The 14,467-nt window shown below is 39.9% G+C and overlaps 1 protein-coding gene across 2 annotated transcripts in view; it reads right to left on the reverse strand.

Annotated features, from left to right (window-relative positions):
- Positions 1–6,189: 6,189 nt before the first annotated feature.
- The window catches only part of LOC103480654 (zeta-sarcoglycan-like), a 41,100-nt gene continuing 32,822 nt past the window's right edge, over positions 6,190–14,467 (reverse strand). The window contains exons 7-8 of one of the 2 annotated variants that reach the window (XM_008435682.2): positions 8,788–8,911; positions 6,190–7,928 (exon numbers count right to left, since the gene is read on the reverse strand). In XM_008435682.2, the coding sequence (XP_008433904.1) occupies positions 7,737–7,928; positions 8,788–8,911 (316 nt within the window). In that variant the 3' untranslated portion in view covers positions 6,190–7,736. Of the gene's footprint in view, positions 7,943–8,787; positions 8,912–14,467 lie in introns of both variants that reach the window. The other variant, XM_017310606.1, reaches the window with a different exon arrangement.

A 14,467-nucleotide genomic window follows, 5' to 3' on the forward strand; every position in this document is an offset into this window, starting at 1 on the left:
AAAGATAAAAAGACAAAAGAAGCGACCAGTGAAGAAGCGACACTAAAGAGTGAGCTGTATGAGTGACATGGAGATGGCTGGTGTAGGTGGACTCTGTTAAAACAACCTGGGCTTCTGTTACCTCGGCACAGGCTGAACGCCTCCAGGCCTCACCGACCGCATGGATGCACATGCGTGCAAAGAGAGCCCTGATCTGGAGCTGGGAGCATGCTGCTCAAATGGCATTTTAGAAAGTAGCGTTTCTAACATTGTGGCCTAAAAAGTATCTGCTCCGCCTGCTGTAGCCAGATTTCTGTGAGCTTTTTGTGTTTTCACCCTGCTGAACACGAGGGAGTGTTCAGAGATTCCAGGAGGCGCCAAATGGAGATGAGGGAGACGCTTTCTCCCACAGGTTCAAGGTTCAATATCTGTCAACACTTAAGTGAAGAGTTCAAGTCTTGCTCAGGTTGAAGACTCCCAGGCCTCTGCTGAGAAGCTGCATTGAGATGGTAACTTTTTCTGTCCAGATAGAACAGACTGAGTGAAGGCTACACACGTCTGCCTGCTGTTTCTATTGCAGGAATGAATAAAGTGCTGGTTAAGTGAAAATCATAAATCTCTGCTTGGCATCAATGTTGTGTCTTATTATTATTTTTTTTCAGTTGCCAGCATTCCCACATTTGTCTTTTTTTTTATTAAATAAAGTTTAATTTATAATCATGAGCTGATTGAAGGTACAATTATTTAACCGTATATCTTGCCATAATTGTCTATTGGTGCAATTTATTTATTCTTCCTTTATCATTGTTACACAAACCAGCCTCCTGCTACGTAGGTTTGGTACAAATACAGGATTTAACTAGGCTAGTTCTTAAATTAGAGGCAATACAGAGCACTTTGGAGGCTGGATGAAAAAACTCAACTTTTTGGTTCGGTCTTAAAAAGTCATTTTTGAGCAATTTAAGTTGTGATTTCTGTCGCCGTCTATGAGCAGCCGGCGAGCGAAGGGTTGTGCAGTTTCCCTTTGAGAAACTGAATCAGTCATAGGTAGGAGGAAAATGTCAAAGTGACATCCAGATCAATAGCAGGAATTGGGTTTTTGCACAAGAACATTCTGTTGGAGCAACGAGCAATTTAACTGGACTAAGTTACATTATGACAAGTTAAATCCGGAAAATGAACCATTAGTGCTGCCACAGAAAGTATGAGTGGGCAGGAGTCAGAAACTGACAATCATAAGAATATATTTAATTCATTAAAATATAATGAGTGTATTTATGTGGCAGCCTGTCAATCTGGAATTGACTATAGGGCAATTTAAACAAGTTAACATCAATCACTCTGTGTAAAAGTTAAGGAAGTGGAGACATGCTGGCCACAATGCACAGCGCAATGTTTAGAGACAACCAAGATTACTGAACTCAGAAACCTTTAACGTAAAGTGATCATGTAAAGAAATGTGAGTCACCTTGATCCACAGCAAACTGTGAGCCTTTTAATGATGGGTTTATGGATCTCAGTGAACACTGCAACCTTTAAACAAAAATATCCCAGCACCTTTCATAAGTTCTAACTCCATGTTGTCTCTCTAATTATTCTCAAGTCAGAGTAAATTAGCTAAAATATTCTGTAATACGGACATTTTTTCCCTCTCAAATTCTGACTCAAGTTGGTTTTCTGTGTTTTTGCTAGAAATGTGCCATTTAATCCCAACTGATACAGCATTTAACTTGCAAAACTGACAGGATGCACAACGTCTTTATAAGCTTGAATCAGCGCTGCAATAGTTTTCACCAAAAACGAGGCATTTGTCTTATTCTCTGAAGGCCAGTAGGTGGCAGCACCGACCTTTTGTTGTCACGGCAGTGAAACGTCATCGCTGAAACTTTGCTCAGATGCAAGTCAAACCATTCTTGTATAAAAACTCACACACACTGATATGATTGGTGCTGGATACCAATTATGTTTCTTGAGATTCCAGTGAAAACAGACAGCAGGTCTGCAGTTAAAGAATTACGTAAAAAAAAAAAAAAAAATGCTGCTGTGCTTTAACACTGATTTGACTACACTTCAAAACAAACCTAGATTACATTACAATTTATGTTTAGCAATAAAAGTATAAAGTGAAGAATTTAATGATGCGTGACATAATAAAGCGTGCTCTAATCTACTTTATTAGGTGTATGCAGGATTTCTAAATGCTTTGTGATCACCTGTAGAAGAGCTAAAACTGAAGGCAGATACAATCTCAACACACGGATATCTATTGTAGAATCAGACGTCAGGAGAGACGTTTTTAATCTACCTGAAACTCTCCTCACCAAATACACAAAGACATGATGCTGCTGTAACAGACACTGAGGCCGTTTCTGCTGCAGACCCAAACCGTAACGCGCAAAAAGTACATTTCAAGGCCTGGGATTTTATTTATAAGTAATTAATTAAATCGGCCTGATCTTTACCAGGTTTTAAAATCACTTACATCCAGGTTTGAGCCTACAAAAACACCAAACAGATTGATCAGATTATATATGAAAAATGAAGCCCTAATAAAAAAAAAAAGTTGTGAAAAAAAATGACATGCACCTTTGCTGCTTCCAGTGGGTTTAATTGTGAAACTAGCAGCCAGTTGCTGACCACCTCTGCAGAAGCAGAAGACCCGCCAGCTTTCAGATCTTGAGGAAACGGTTTTGTGTTAACATGTTGCCAAGAAGGAAAGACATCAGCAATGACCTGGGAAGGGTCAGAAGAAGAGGACCTTACTACAGGGAAGAAGGTTATTTACAAGTGGAAACATTTATGACAGCTGGCAGTCTTCCCAGGAACAGAAGTCCAAGCGCATTCAAGATCAGAGCGTGAAATGCTCAGAGAAATTTATATATATAAACAACATAAGCTCCATGTCAGATTCTGCAGACCTTTCTTTCCACAATGAATGTTACAGTTCAAGACAGTCTAATTAGAAAAAGACCAAAGACGGGCGGCTTTTTGAGAGGAGGTCTGCCAAGAATATGGCAAAGGTGAGCGATCCACAAAACCTCCAGAGTGTTGTAGATGAGACCAAAACAAATGAAAAGCATGTCAGCATAGACATCTTACACACAGAGGCAAGCATGATAGCAGAAGGGTGATGATATGGGCTTTTTTTTTTACCAGTCACAAGAACCAGACACCTTGTAAATCATTGTATAATTTGCGAACTCCTCTGCAAACCAAAGTTTACATTCGGAGTGAAAATGTGAGGTCATTCATCCGTCATCACAAACACAACAGAACGTCTGAAAAACAAAAGAATCACAACGCTGCAGGACCAGACTTCGCCCTAACTGAGGAAACTAAAGTCTGAATATTGAACTGAATCGATGCTGTGTAAAGAAGAAGAAATGAAAACTGATCCGAAAATGATGCGAGAAACTGAAAGCATTGCAGAAAAAAACAGTGATTTAAATTATTGGTGCTAAAAGGTGCTTCTATAAGTTAATGAATCGTGGGATTGTGCTCGGCTTTGCACAAACTCTCCCTTTTGGTTTCTGCTCTCTCCAATAACGGCAGTGGGGAATCTGCTGTGGCTCTGTGCACTGGACGTTTAGATGCAAATAACTTTAGATCCCATCACTTTTACTCCATCCTGATGTGGAAACCGCCCCCCGAAACTTCAGGGGGACGTTCTCATCACGACTGCGCGCTTTGAAAAATATGTCATGGGGAGATGACAAGAGCAGTTGTTGAGAACCCAATTTGGATTTTTAACAGTAATTCTGGGGCTTAATTAGAAGGAGGGAATGTGTAACGCGCATCCAGCTGTGACCGTGCAGCAGCATGCTATGATAAAATCTGTCTCTAACCCCGGCAATTAAACTCTCTCCTCAGGCCACTTCTGTTCAGACTGCCTGCGGCTAAGCACACGCCTCGTAATGCCCCGGCATATGGCAGGTGAAGTACTGTCTGCATCTCCACTCAGTAAGCAACACGTCTACATCGCGGGAGATGGTAAAACATAAAAAATGACAAAAAAAAAGAAAATAAAAAGAGGGCTGCACTCCCCCCCTCACTCTCCTGAAACCGTAATGAACCCAGAAAGTCGTTGCTTTACTGGAAGTCGATGTGTTAAAATGTCTTTTCCAAAATCTTTTTTTTTTTTGCTTTACATTTAGAAAATTAAAACTCACTAGACTGTTTGGTGTTAGATGGTAGATGGTATTGATTCATATTACTTTCTGAGTAATGAAAACTCATTGCACCTGGCTTTTACAATCACGTTCAGGCATTTTAGTAGAACTATTTTTCAGTTTTTGTCCAATAAAACTCTGCTTTCACTCCATTATGCCTGTTTAATATGAGGCAACAGGGACTCGTCTTAAATGTCCTATTAGTCAGATGACAGGAGGTTAACTAGAAACTGTTCTGGTAATTACTTTATGGTGGCTGCTCCTCAGATTGTACTGTTTTCCTGTCTTTCACCACACTAGGGCTAAATATTTCCGGATTCAGGATATTTTGTTAGACAGTGGCTGTATTTATGAGCTATTTTTAACATACAGAAAACATACAGAAAGGCTTTGGCTGATGCATTTTGTCAAACACGACTCAATCTTTAGCTAAAGATGAAAGATTTGAATTCTGTGAGACACATTTAGTCAGTGCTGCATCCATTTGATAATAGGAATATATGAGTTAAAACTAATTGATTTCTACATTAAAGTTGCAAATGGAGCTAAACATCAAGTTCAATTTAACAGCAAACACCTAGCATGGTTCCAACATGTTTCCCCATTTTAACATTTCTAGAGGCAAACTCCTGAATGACCATATTTATCACCAAGGGGATTTTTGAAGCATAATTCAAACTCTTGTAGCAGTTTTCTTTAAATGTTTGGTCAGGTTTAATTGACTGCATGCTCTAAACAAAGAAAAATCCCAGCTTGCAGCTTTCTGGACTTCAGCCCAAAGTATCTGGAAAGCAGGTGGACTGGCTGGATGGATGGGAAAACGATCGGACAGCTGGCTGTCAGAGATGATATTTAAAGAATGGGAATGAGAATGAAAATACAAAAATTATTTCCTAGCCCCCAAATTTTTTAAATTGAATTCTTGGTCTTTCTACACAGTGCAGGGACTCTGATATTTATCCAAGTATTGAAAATAGTCCAAACAAACCCAAACTTTGAAACTGCGAGCAGCCTGAGCACTTCATTTGGGAAATCTTTACTTGGCACTTTGAACTTGTGGCTTTCCTCTAAACTAAGATTTGACTGAGCTGCTCAGAGGGAAAAAAAACTCCATTCCCAATCAGCCGCAATGCATTTGGTGATCCGAGTAGATTTGATGCGAGTTTCATAAGAACGAGCACTGAAACGATGGAGGCCATGCATATTCATGAGGTGTGACTCAGTTTGTTGCAGCAAGAAGAGCACAAAAACAACAGCATGTTGTTTTAATGCGGACAGAACATAATAATGAACCATTGACCAATTAATGATAAAAGACATTTGAGTTTGAAACGTCCTTCTCCTGCAGGTCCTGTTCACGTCTCTCCAGTGTTTCCAGCGGAGACTTTCAGGTCCCACATAGATACAAATCTTTATTCAGCCAGCATCAGCTCCAGCTCAGATGGTATCTAGAGGCAATTTTGGCAACGGCTCCACTGATTTCCACCTGCTTTCTGCATGTGCGCATGTGAAAGCCACCCGGGGTCAGCTGCGCCGCTATCACCCACCGATCAGGCCTCGGAGGTCCCTGAATTCATCAACAGCAATCCTTCACGGGAGGATTTTAGCCACAATCAGTGCGACTCACAGGACGTCTGTAGTGTAACCTGACATTATGGGGATAATTTATGATCTAAAAAAAAAAAAAACACAATTCAGCCAAGCAGGCTGTTGTTGTTGTTGTTCCGAGTCTTTGTTGACATTACAAAGACTTTGATGGATGCGTTTTGCTGTATTTTTTCTTGTCGTCTGCCGTTTCATATCAAGTAGTGATATGTATGTTGTGCCGTTCATTTAGAGAAACCAGCGGATGCTGCTGCAAATTAAACATAAGGAGGCCCTTTGTGCCAAGAAATTAATCGGTTTTCAATTTAAATCTGCTGGCAGTCGCTGAGAATACCTTTCCACTTTAAAGAAGAAAAAAAAAAACTCACGAAAAGAAATTGACTTACTTCTTCAAAAATCAACAAAATGCCAAATGTGTTTTATTTACTTTTCATACTTTTTCATATTTCAGACCTAGAAAAACAACGTTTGCCCTTTAAATTGTCCTTCAGGGCAGAAGATAAACACTCAGCTGCATGTCTGAGTAACTTCCTTAAGATAAGGTGATGGGTCTCTTACCAGACAAGCTCATGTCTGGAAGCCTCGAGGGAGTAAGCGTCTGCATCAGGTCACATGAAACATGGCCGCCTGCCTCGCTCTCAGCTGGCGAGCCCAGGTTAGACAGCCTTCGGGGAACCTTGGAAAGAGATGCCGTTAGCAGACTGTCACAGGTTTAACACGAAAGCCAGCATGAGAGTAAACAGGAGAGCGCAAGTAAACAGATCTAGAACCAAAACCGAGCTGGAATGGTTTAGACATTTGCAATTTCCTGGTCGGAGTTATTACACAACTTATATTAGTTTGAAAATCAGAAAAATGGTTGCAGATGTTGGAATTCGCTGAATCTAATTCCGTCCGGAGAAAAGTTTTATGGCGTTATCAGACCAAAGATTGAGAAGACAAATGTTTTGGAGGAGACAATGAGAGGCTTTCTAATTTTAGACATCAACTGGCATGGTGGTGGCAGCATCATGCTGAGGGTTTGTTTCACTGCCAGTGGTGTTGGTGCATTGCAAAAAAAAAAAAAAAAATGGATGAAATAATGAAGGGCTTCCTCCAACACCAGCATTTAAACTACATTTGAAATGAGCAAGTAAACATGAAGTTTCTGGGTTTTGCTGACCTTCACTGTCGCATTTCAGGTTTAGAAAATATTGGAATAAAGATGACGAGTGCCTTTAAAAAAAAATAAAAATAACAGTACTGTATGTAATTATTCCTCAAGTGAATGTAAAATTTCTGGCTGGAGCTGCACCTCTCACAGAGCTGTAAAGGAGCACAAGTTAAGACGGAAAGAGACAGAAAATCAAACTGAGTATTTTCTCAAACGTGGTACGGCATAAAAGAAGCAAAGGGCAGGATAAATAGTTACCTTTGGTTTGGGAAAACATCTTTCATCTGCATCTTCAAAGCGATCCTTATCTGACATGAGCTCCTGCTAATAAATTCAACAAACCCGTTTCAATTTGATTCCAAGCGTCTCCAGCTTTGCTGAAAAATACATTTAGATTAAACAAAGTTTTTGTTTGTGCTTGCTTTATTTATTTTTTTAATCCCTTTGTGTCTAATTGACAAGACGGTTTCAACGTGACACCATTTAAAACTGAAGGCACCTTGTTATTTATTTTTTTCTTTCTTTCAAATTTAAAACAATCTCCATAAACCTAAAAGTAGAAAAATAAAAGTTGTGTCCTCTCTCTGTGGTTTGATTGTGAGAACTGATCTGTACGTATTCCTGGTTTCAGAGAACTTCTCCGACTCTCCTCCTCAGTCAGTGAAGTGTGAGCCTCCGTCGATCCTCTGCAGGCAGCGGTTTGAACGCTTCTGTCCTGCTACGAGCGCTGACAGCTCAGAGCTTGAAGCTTTCCGTCTCCACTCCAGTAATCTCAGATCGCAGAGCCGATACCAGGGTTCTGCTCGTCGTCGCCACACGCCGCTCTCAGGTCAGCTCCAAAGGCAGATGCTGCTCATGGCCTGGCAGGTGGAAACGCTCTCAGCTGGAGAAAGGTAGATCTTGCCGCTGGGGCAGACGCACACCTCGTACACGGCCTGCTTCCTGAAGGGCTCGCCGGCGGACGCGGCGTAGAGGCCGAGCGGGAGGTTTTCCAGCCGAATGCTGTCGGCGTCAAGGAGAATCTGGAGGAGAAAAACTGGAAGTCAAACAAATCAGTCGACGTGTCCTGGTGCGATGTGCACCCGCCGGAAACCGATTCTTCAATACCTGTCAGAGCAAACTGAATGTGAAAGACAGCAGCCTTGCTCAGATGAGAATAAAGCAGGAAGCAGGTCTTTACTTTTACACATAACCGTTTGCAGCAGGCATAATTCTCACTTTCATATTAGCTGATTGTCACTGAAAGTAAACATCCACAGTTGTTTCTTTAATCACTTATTGTCACTCAATTGTCTTTATTCTGCTTCTTCACAAAAACAGTGGAATTTTCTCTTAGCAGGTTGGCTTTTTAAATACAGAAAAGTTCTGACTTGTATGTTTCTGTACCAGATGCAACAATCAGCCTACGAATGACCAAAACAACCACAGAGCAAACTGAGAAGTTGAGCTGAGACGCTTGTCCTCCACTGTGCAGCTGCAAATCCCAACAATCCTCCTGGAGGTACAAACACTTCAATTACCTCCAAACACAAGTTTCCAAATGTCTCTGTGTGTTAGAGCCCCACTAATGAAACAAAACAGTAAAAAAAATAGCTTTCATATTCTTTAGAGGAGTCAGGCCTCATGTGTGGAACCTGTCTACACCAGACTACAAGGAAAGGTGTTTGGATGGACGGACAAATGAGCAATCTAAAGAACCATCTAAAGACAGACGGATGAATGATTTGATGGACAGATGATGGTGAGATATAAGGACAAGATACATTACTTCTTCCAGCACGTCTTTGGATGTGCTGGAGAAGACGATATGCTCCCTACATGCCAACCGCAGAGAAAGACGATCCAAGTAAAACAGAAAACCGTAACTTGAGATGCTCTCACCTCTCCCTCTGTGGCTTCCAGCTGCAGATCCTTTCTGCTGCCGATCTTCAGCGTCCCCGTGGCTGCGCTCACTTCCACGCCTCTCGGAGCCTCCATGGTCAGGGTTCTCGTGGGCGACTCCAACCTTAAAAGGATCGTTTCAGCCAGATGTTAAAAGTTGCTAAACTCAATCAATTGGTCTGTGCGATTCAATAAATGGAAAAATTCAAACTACACTTTGAATTCTCTTCCATGTTTACACACCATTGCGTGTAATTCGCATTTTATTGGCCGTTGAGCTCAGTCAACTTTAATACAAGGCAGAGAAACGTTAATAAATTTGAGCAAAAATATAAAGGCAAGTTGTTGATACTGCTCCTTACTTTCTATATATTTTTGTAGAATTCTGCTGCTGTTCATGTAAAGGTGCCGCAGCACATCAGTCCAAACCAAACCAGCCCCCCTGCACCCCCAGCCCTGTGAGGCACACAGACCAAGCAGCTGATTTTTGACTTTCAGCATCACTGAGGCCAACGTAATTTGCATCTTTCCTCCATGGGCCGTTTGTTTACACGCAGACAGATAAGTGTGAGCGCCAATCGATGTGAATATCTGTTTTCATAACTCATAACTGTTGCAAATTGATTTTCTCCCCCCACATCTTGCCTAAATCTCTTTTCAATAAATTTTAAATGGGATGCTTTAAGCAGCCCTGTTGAATTTGTTTGAATCTCTGCAGCTGCTTAATGTGGCCCACATTTTAGAATATCATAAAAAAAAATAAAATAAAAAAAAAGGCTATAGAGATTTGAGGAAAGATTTAAAATAAACAAATCTCCTCTCCCCTGAAGCACATCCATGTTTTTCCTGTCTCTTTTTTCCTTTCTTTGGGAGCTAAAATAATGTTTGAGCGAGTCACATTTTAATAATTTCTCCAGACTCCGGCGATGATCCATGGCCTGGACGGCGGAGTCATTAAAACACTCATTTACAACACTCTGCACTGAGCTGCGCCGTTAGAAATTAGTGGTGTGTGATGCGAGTGTGTGAGACATTTTCACTCCATTCAAAGCAGTTCAATCATCACCCGCTGCCTCCACACACACACACACACACGCGGGCCAACTCTTCCACAAGACAAAGTGTTCAATTTCCAAGAGTGCTTGTTTCAAACACAGTCCAGCACAAAGCATTAAATGAATTAATTTTTTCTTCTCTACCAAATGCCTCGGCTTTATGGCCATCGAAGGCTCTCTATCTACATCACCATGTGTGATTATGGCGCCCTAAGGTCACATTTCACCTTAATGCTGCCCGATAAAACCAGACAGGTTTAAAGAGAGGTCATTTAAATGCATCCATCTCTGATCAAGAGTTACAATACATATGTTAAATGAAGTCATTTTAACCCTTATTATTAGTGGCATTATGTTAAAAGACACATTTGAACTCATTTGTAAAACCTAGAATCTAAACATCTTGGAAATGAACAGTATTCATACATTTAGAATTATTTTGTAGGACCTTCCAAGATAAGACTTCAGATCAGAATATTTTTATAAATCAATATATTGATCTATGGAAACAAAGGACAAGATTCGCCTTTGTCACTGGAGATCATATTTTTATGAAAAGAACAATTTTTTACACAATATGGCATTTACTTTGGTTCTTAACAGGATTGAGAAAAAAAAGTCACCTTGTGTGCATCTCTGGTCTGGAAACTAAACTGCCACAAAGTGGGCTTCCAGCTTTGGTTACCATGGTGATCGATCCAGGTGAGACAGCTTTGCGATGCTGAAAATGCCAAACTGAACCTGAAGGCACCCTGCCATACAGCCAGTCATGCTCCACTATAATTTACACCTCTCCCAGAGTAAATTTGCACACATTACCTCTTACATCAAACGTGCAAAATACAAACAAGGATGGAGCCGAGTAGTAAGGATTAAAAACCGCACTCTGGATTGGTCTAATCTTGTAAAGGCTATAACTACTGCCCTGTACAAAGCTGCGCGCTCCCAAGCAGAAGTTTTCAGCCTGCAGTCACGAAGCAGATCTATGCATTAAATAAAATAAATTACTCTCGTAGCTTTAACACCCAGACACAGTAAGCTTGGCAGGGCCAGAAAACAAAACCCTGGGGTGTGGATGATGAAGTATGAAGTATGAGACGTTTCCATTTTTATCACCGTGATATAACGCTCACCAAGCGTTACTCACCAGTGACTGTCGAGGACCTGAAACGCAAGAATGCATGATCTAAATCTGCAACACGTTTTTCTCTGGAGAGAAACATCCCTTTCTGGTGTCGCAGGGTAAAATTTGCCTTTCACAAAACAAAACAAAAAAAAAAGGTACTTTGACAAATGTTGGAAATTTTTGCTCTTAAAATGCTGGTTTTTTTATGCATGTGGTTCCAGCTGCACGTAATGCAACATGACGAGCTGCTCTTACAGCACAAGTACCAGGACTCGGCCGCAATAAAATACAACTCGTTCAGTTTAAGAGCCGAACCCAGATATTTGCCTTCAGCGTCTAAAAAGAATTTATTCTTCCCTCTCCGACATTAAACCGGATTAAACCTTTTCCTATTTAATAATAAGCGAGATATTTTTCTTACTCATTTTTAACTTTCTTTAAACTCAAATGTTTGAATACGATTTCTCAGTATTTTGAAGAAGAGCTTAGATTTCTTCAGATGTTAATGTGTTCCTATGATGAAAATTGCAGGCCTCTCCATTCTGGAAATGTCAGCAGGGAATCAATTACTTTCATTAGTGTGTCTAAATTGCTCATCACCACCTGATTTAGCATGTATGTATTTATAGGAAAATTGTCTTCACAGTTTGCTGCAAAATCCCATTACTCCGTTACTAAGGAACTGCATGTTATTCTGGAACAGAGGTTTATTAAGTTTTTTTTTAATTATTATTATAAAACTACCAATTATACACCAGCTTGAGAAAATTGGCAGAAGAATATGGGTCGCACATTTTCAAGCCACCACAGCTCTGCAAATATTGGCTTCTTAAGCTAAGGAGCCGGTGACCTTAATTTTCCATTATGTGCCTTTGCAGAAGAGTAGGACAGCTATTTTGTTTTGAAATGTTGCAATGCCTTATACCTCTCAGATCATTAGGCTGACTGATGAGGCCATTGGTTACCTGAAAGAAAGAGTAAATTACCTTCATACAGAAGAGCTCATTATGTTCAGGATGTTTCAGGGCTTCTGGCTCCTTCTACAAAACTTAAGATATAAAAAGTCCTTATAAAGGATGACTTATGGGGCATTTTAAGTCAGGAGGACTGTTTATGACAGATTCTCTCATTATCCAAGAAACCTAAACAACCTGCATGCAAGTTGACCTTTACATCAACAAAAAGGTCAGCAAACATTGTGAGAGGGGGGGAGAAAAAAGTGCTGATTATTATGGTTGATAAAAATTAGAACAGGGAGTTGCAGAGACAGAGTCAAGAAAAGAATGTTTTAAACAACTCTATATTTTCCTTCTAAGAGGCTAGACTCTTCTTAAAAAAAAAAATTAAAAAAAATCTTGGTCATCAGTTCTTCTGCAGATCTTGATAAAGGTTTTCTTTGGTCACTGGCTGCTTTTTTCTTTCTTTTTACTAATCTGCTCAAAATATTGTGGGATATTAGCTTATAAAAAAATTAGTTTACATCTAAAGGACAAAAATGACATACCAGTGCTGAGCCCTCCTCACCCTCCCAAAAAAAAAAAAAAAAAAAAAACTAAAGCTGCAAATAAAAATTACCTGAAAGTAACATCTAACACCAAGTAGTAAAAGCCTGTAAATGCAAAGAATGAGATGCGTCATCAGCTTTCTAGGAATCCATCTTTTTGTGTCAGACTGCATTATAGGCTACGTGCCATTATTCAGTTTCGAGTAAAGAAAAGGGAAATGAATAAAATTCTGATTTAAATGGGCTCTTTGCCAAGCTGTCCATGTAAAGACAAAACACTGGTTCACCCCTTGACTCTGAGCCTTCAGCCTCTTTTCACAAAACATTTCAGTCATACGCAAAGACGAGCCGCCTTTGAGCGCCCTCTGGTCAATTGTAAGGTGAAGACAGTGATATCATTAAGTTTACAAAAACCCAGCCAGCAATACGGGACCACAGTCGTGTGTCGTCGATGTCGGCACTAGACAAAACCTACATCAGGAGTTTCTGCAGGTCTTTCTTTTCCAAAAGACAATGGCGGACAAACTCGGGGTAGAGATCCGATTATTGGCAGAGCAAGTGCTTCAAATTTAAATGATAAATCTCAGTGTTTTACTTTTATTACTGGAAAAATATTCCCGTCTTTTAGACACTAATCCTGCCAGTGGATAGTAGCAAAGACCAAATATCATCATGAACTCTAAATTTGAAAAACTGAAGGATGTGATTTCCTTTGGCCAAGGAAAACTTGAGGTACACTTGCTTGCAGAATGTTTTGTTAAAATAAAGAAAAAGAGAAAGGTCTACAATGGATTTTAATTTAAAAAGGTAAATTACATGTTTATCCTCAGTAAACAATTTAACATTTGAATTGAAATCAATGGATAATAACTTATGTTGGCTACTTGCAGCTCTTGATCCTGAAGGCACAATCACCTCTACGCCGTCTTCCTACCATCTCTACAGTACAAACATTACTTTTCTTGTAATGTCATACAACAAAGCAGGAACTTAAATCCAAAACGGTATACCCTGCCTCTGTTCAGTACTAGCCTTCACACAATTAAATATTTAACAATAATTTCCACATCTTAGTGTGGAAATTTTCTGAGAATTTGAATCCCAAAATATAATATAACCACGACTCGATTTCAGCACAGGAAAGATTACTTCCAACTCAATTTGAAGGACAGAGTCTCATCCGAACTTTTATCATCTTTTAGGGACAATTATTTTGTCAGTCATCTATAAAAGTAGGACGTCAAGCAAATCAAGCGATGACAGGATGCATTAAACCCTCACACGGTGATTGGTAAGAGAGAGATTTGAATTTCTATCATTTCAGCCCCTCAGTAATCCTCAGCACCATTATCAAGCCCACAAATTTAATATCAAAGACACATTATCCAACTCCTCATGTGTGTTTAACGGTAGTACAGCTCGGCAGATAACTTTTCTTAGCCTTGCAAAAGAGATAAAAGTCAACTCTGCACAAAGATGAAGCAGAAACTATAAAATGACTCCGACCGTTCAGCGTATCGTCAGAGCAAAGATCAGACACTTCAGTACCAACGATCTCACTCTAATGATTACTCCTGCTGACAGATAACAAGTGTGGCAGCAAACAAGATGTGATACTAATATTTAATCTTCTGAGAAATGCAAACTTTATTTCATAGCCTAAATACAAATGTATATATATAAAAAAAAGACATTATTACAGCCAGAACTGGGAGAAGTTAAACTATTCCAAAACAGTAGGAGAGCAGTGTGAAGAAATGTTGCAGCCCTTGTCATCTTTGTCTTTGTAATGAACTTGTCAAACTCGTGTGGAAACGGCAGCAACGTCCTGAAAACTGCTTGGATCAATCAAAGAGCTGCAAAATGCATTTTCACCCTAAATGGAGGAGACTTGCTGCAGTCAAGTGATATATTTGGAAGGAACAGACATATTGTTGTGGACCGAGCAGTTTTCATTTTATTGCAATTTATAAATGCGGCTGTGTGAAGCACTTG

Source organism: Poecilia reticulata, linkage group LG18 (assembly GCF_000633615.1).
Source record: "Poecilia reticulata strain Guanapo linkage group LG18, Guppy_female_1.0+MT, whole genome shotgun sequence".
Taxonomy (NCBI): Eukaryota; Metazoa; Chordata; class Actinopteri; order Cyprinodontiformes; family Poeciliidae; genus Poecilia; species Poecilia reticulata.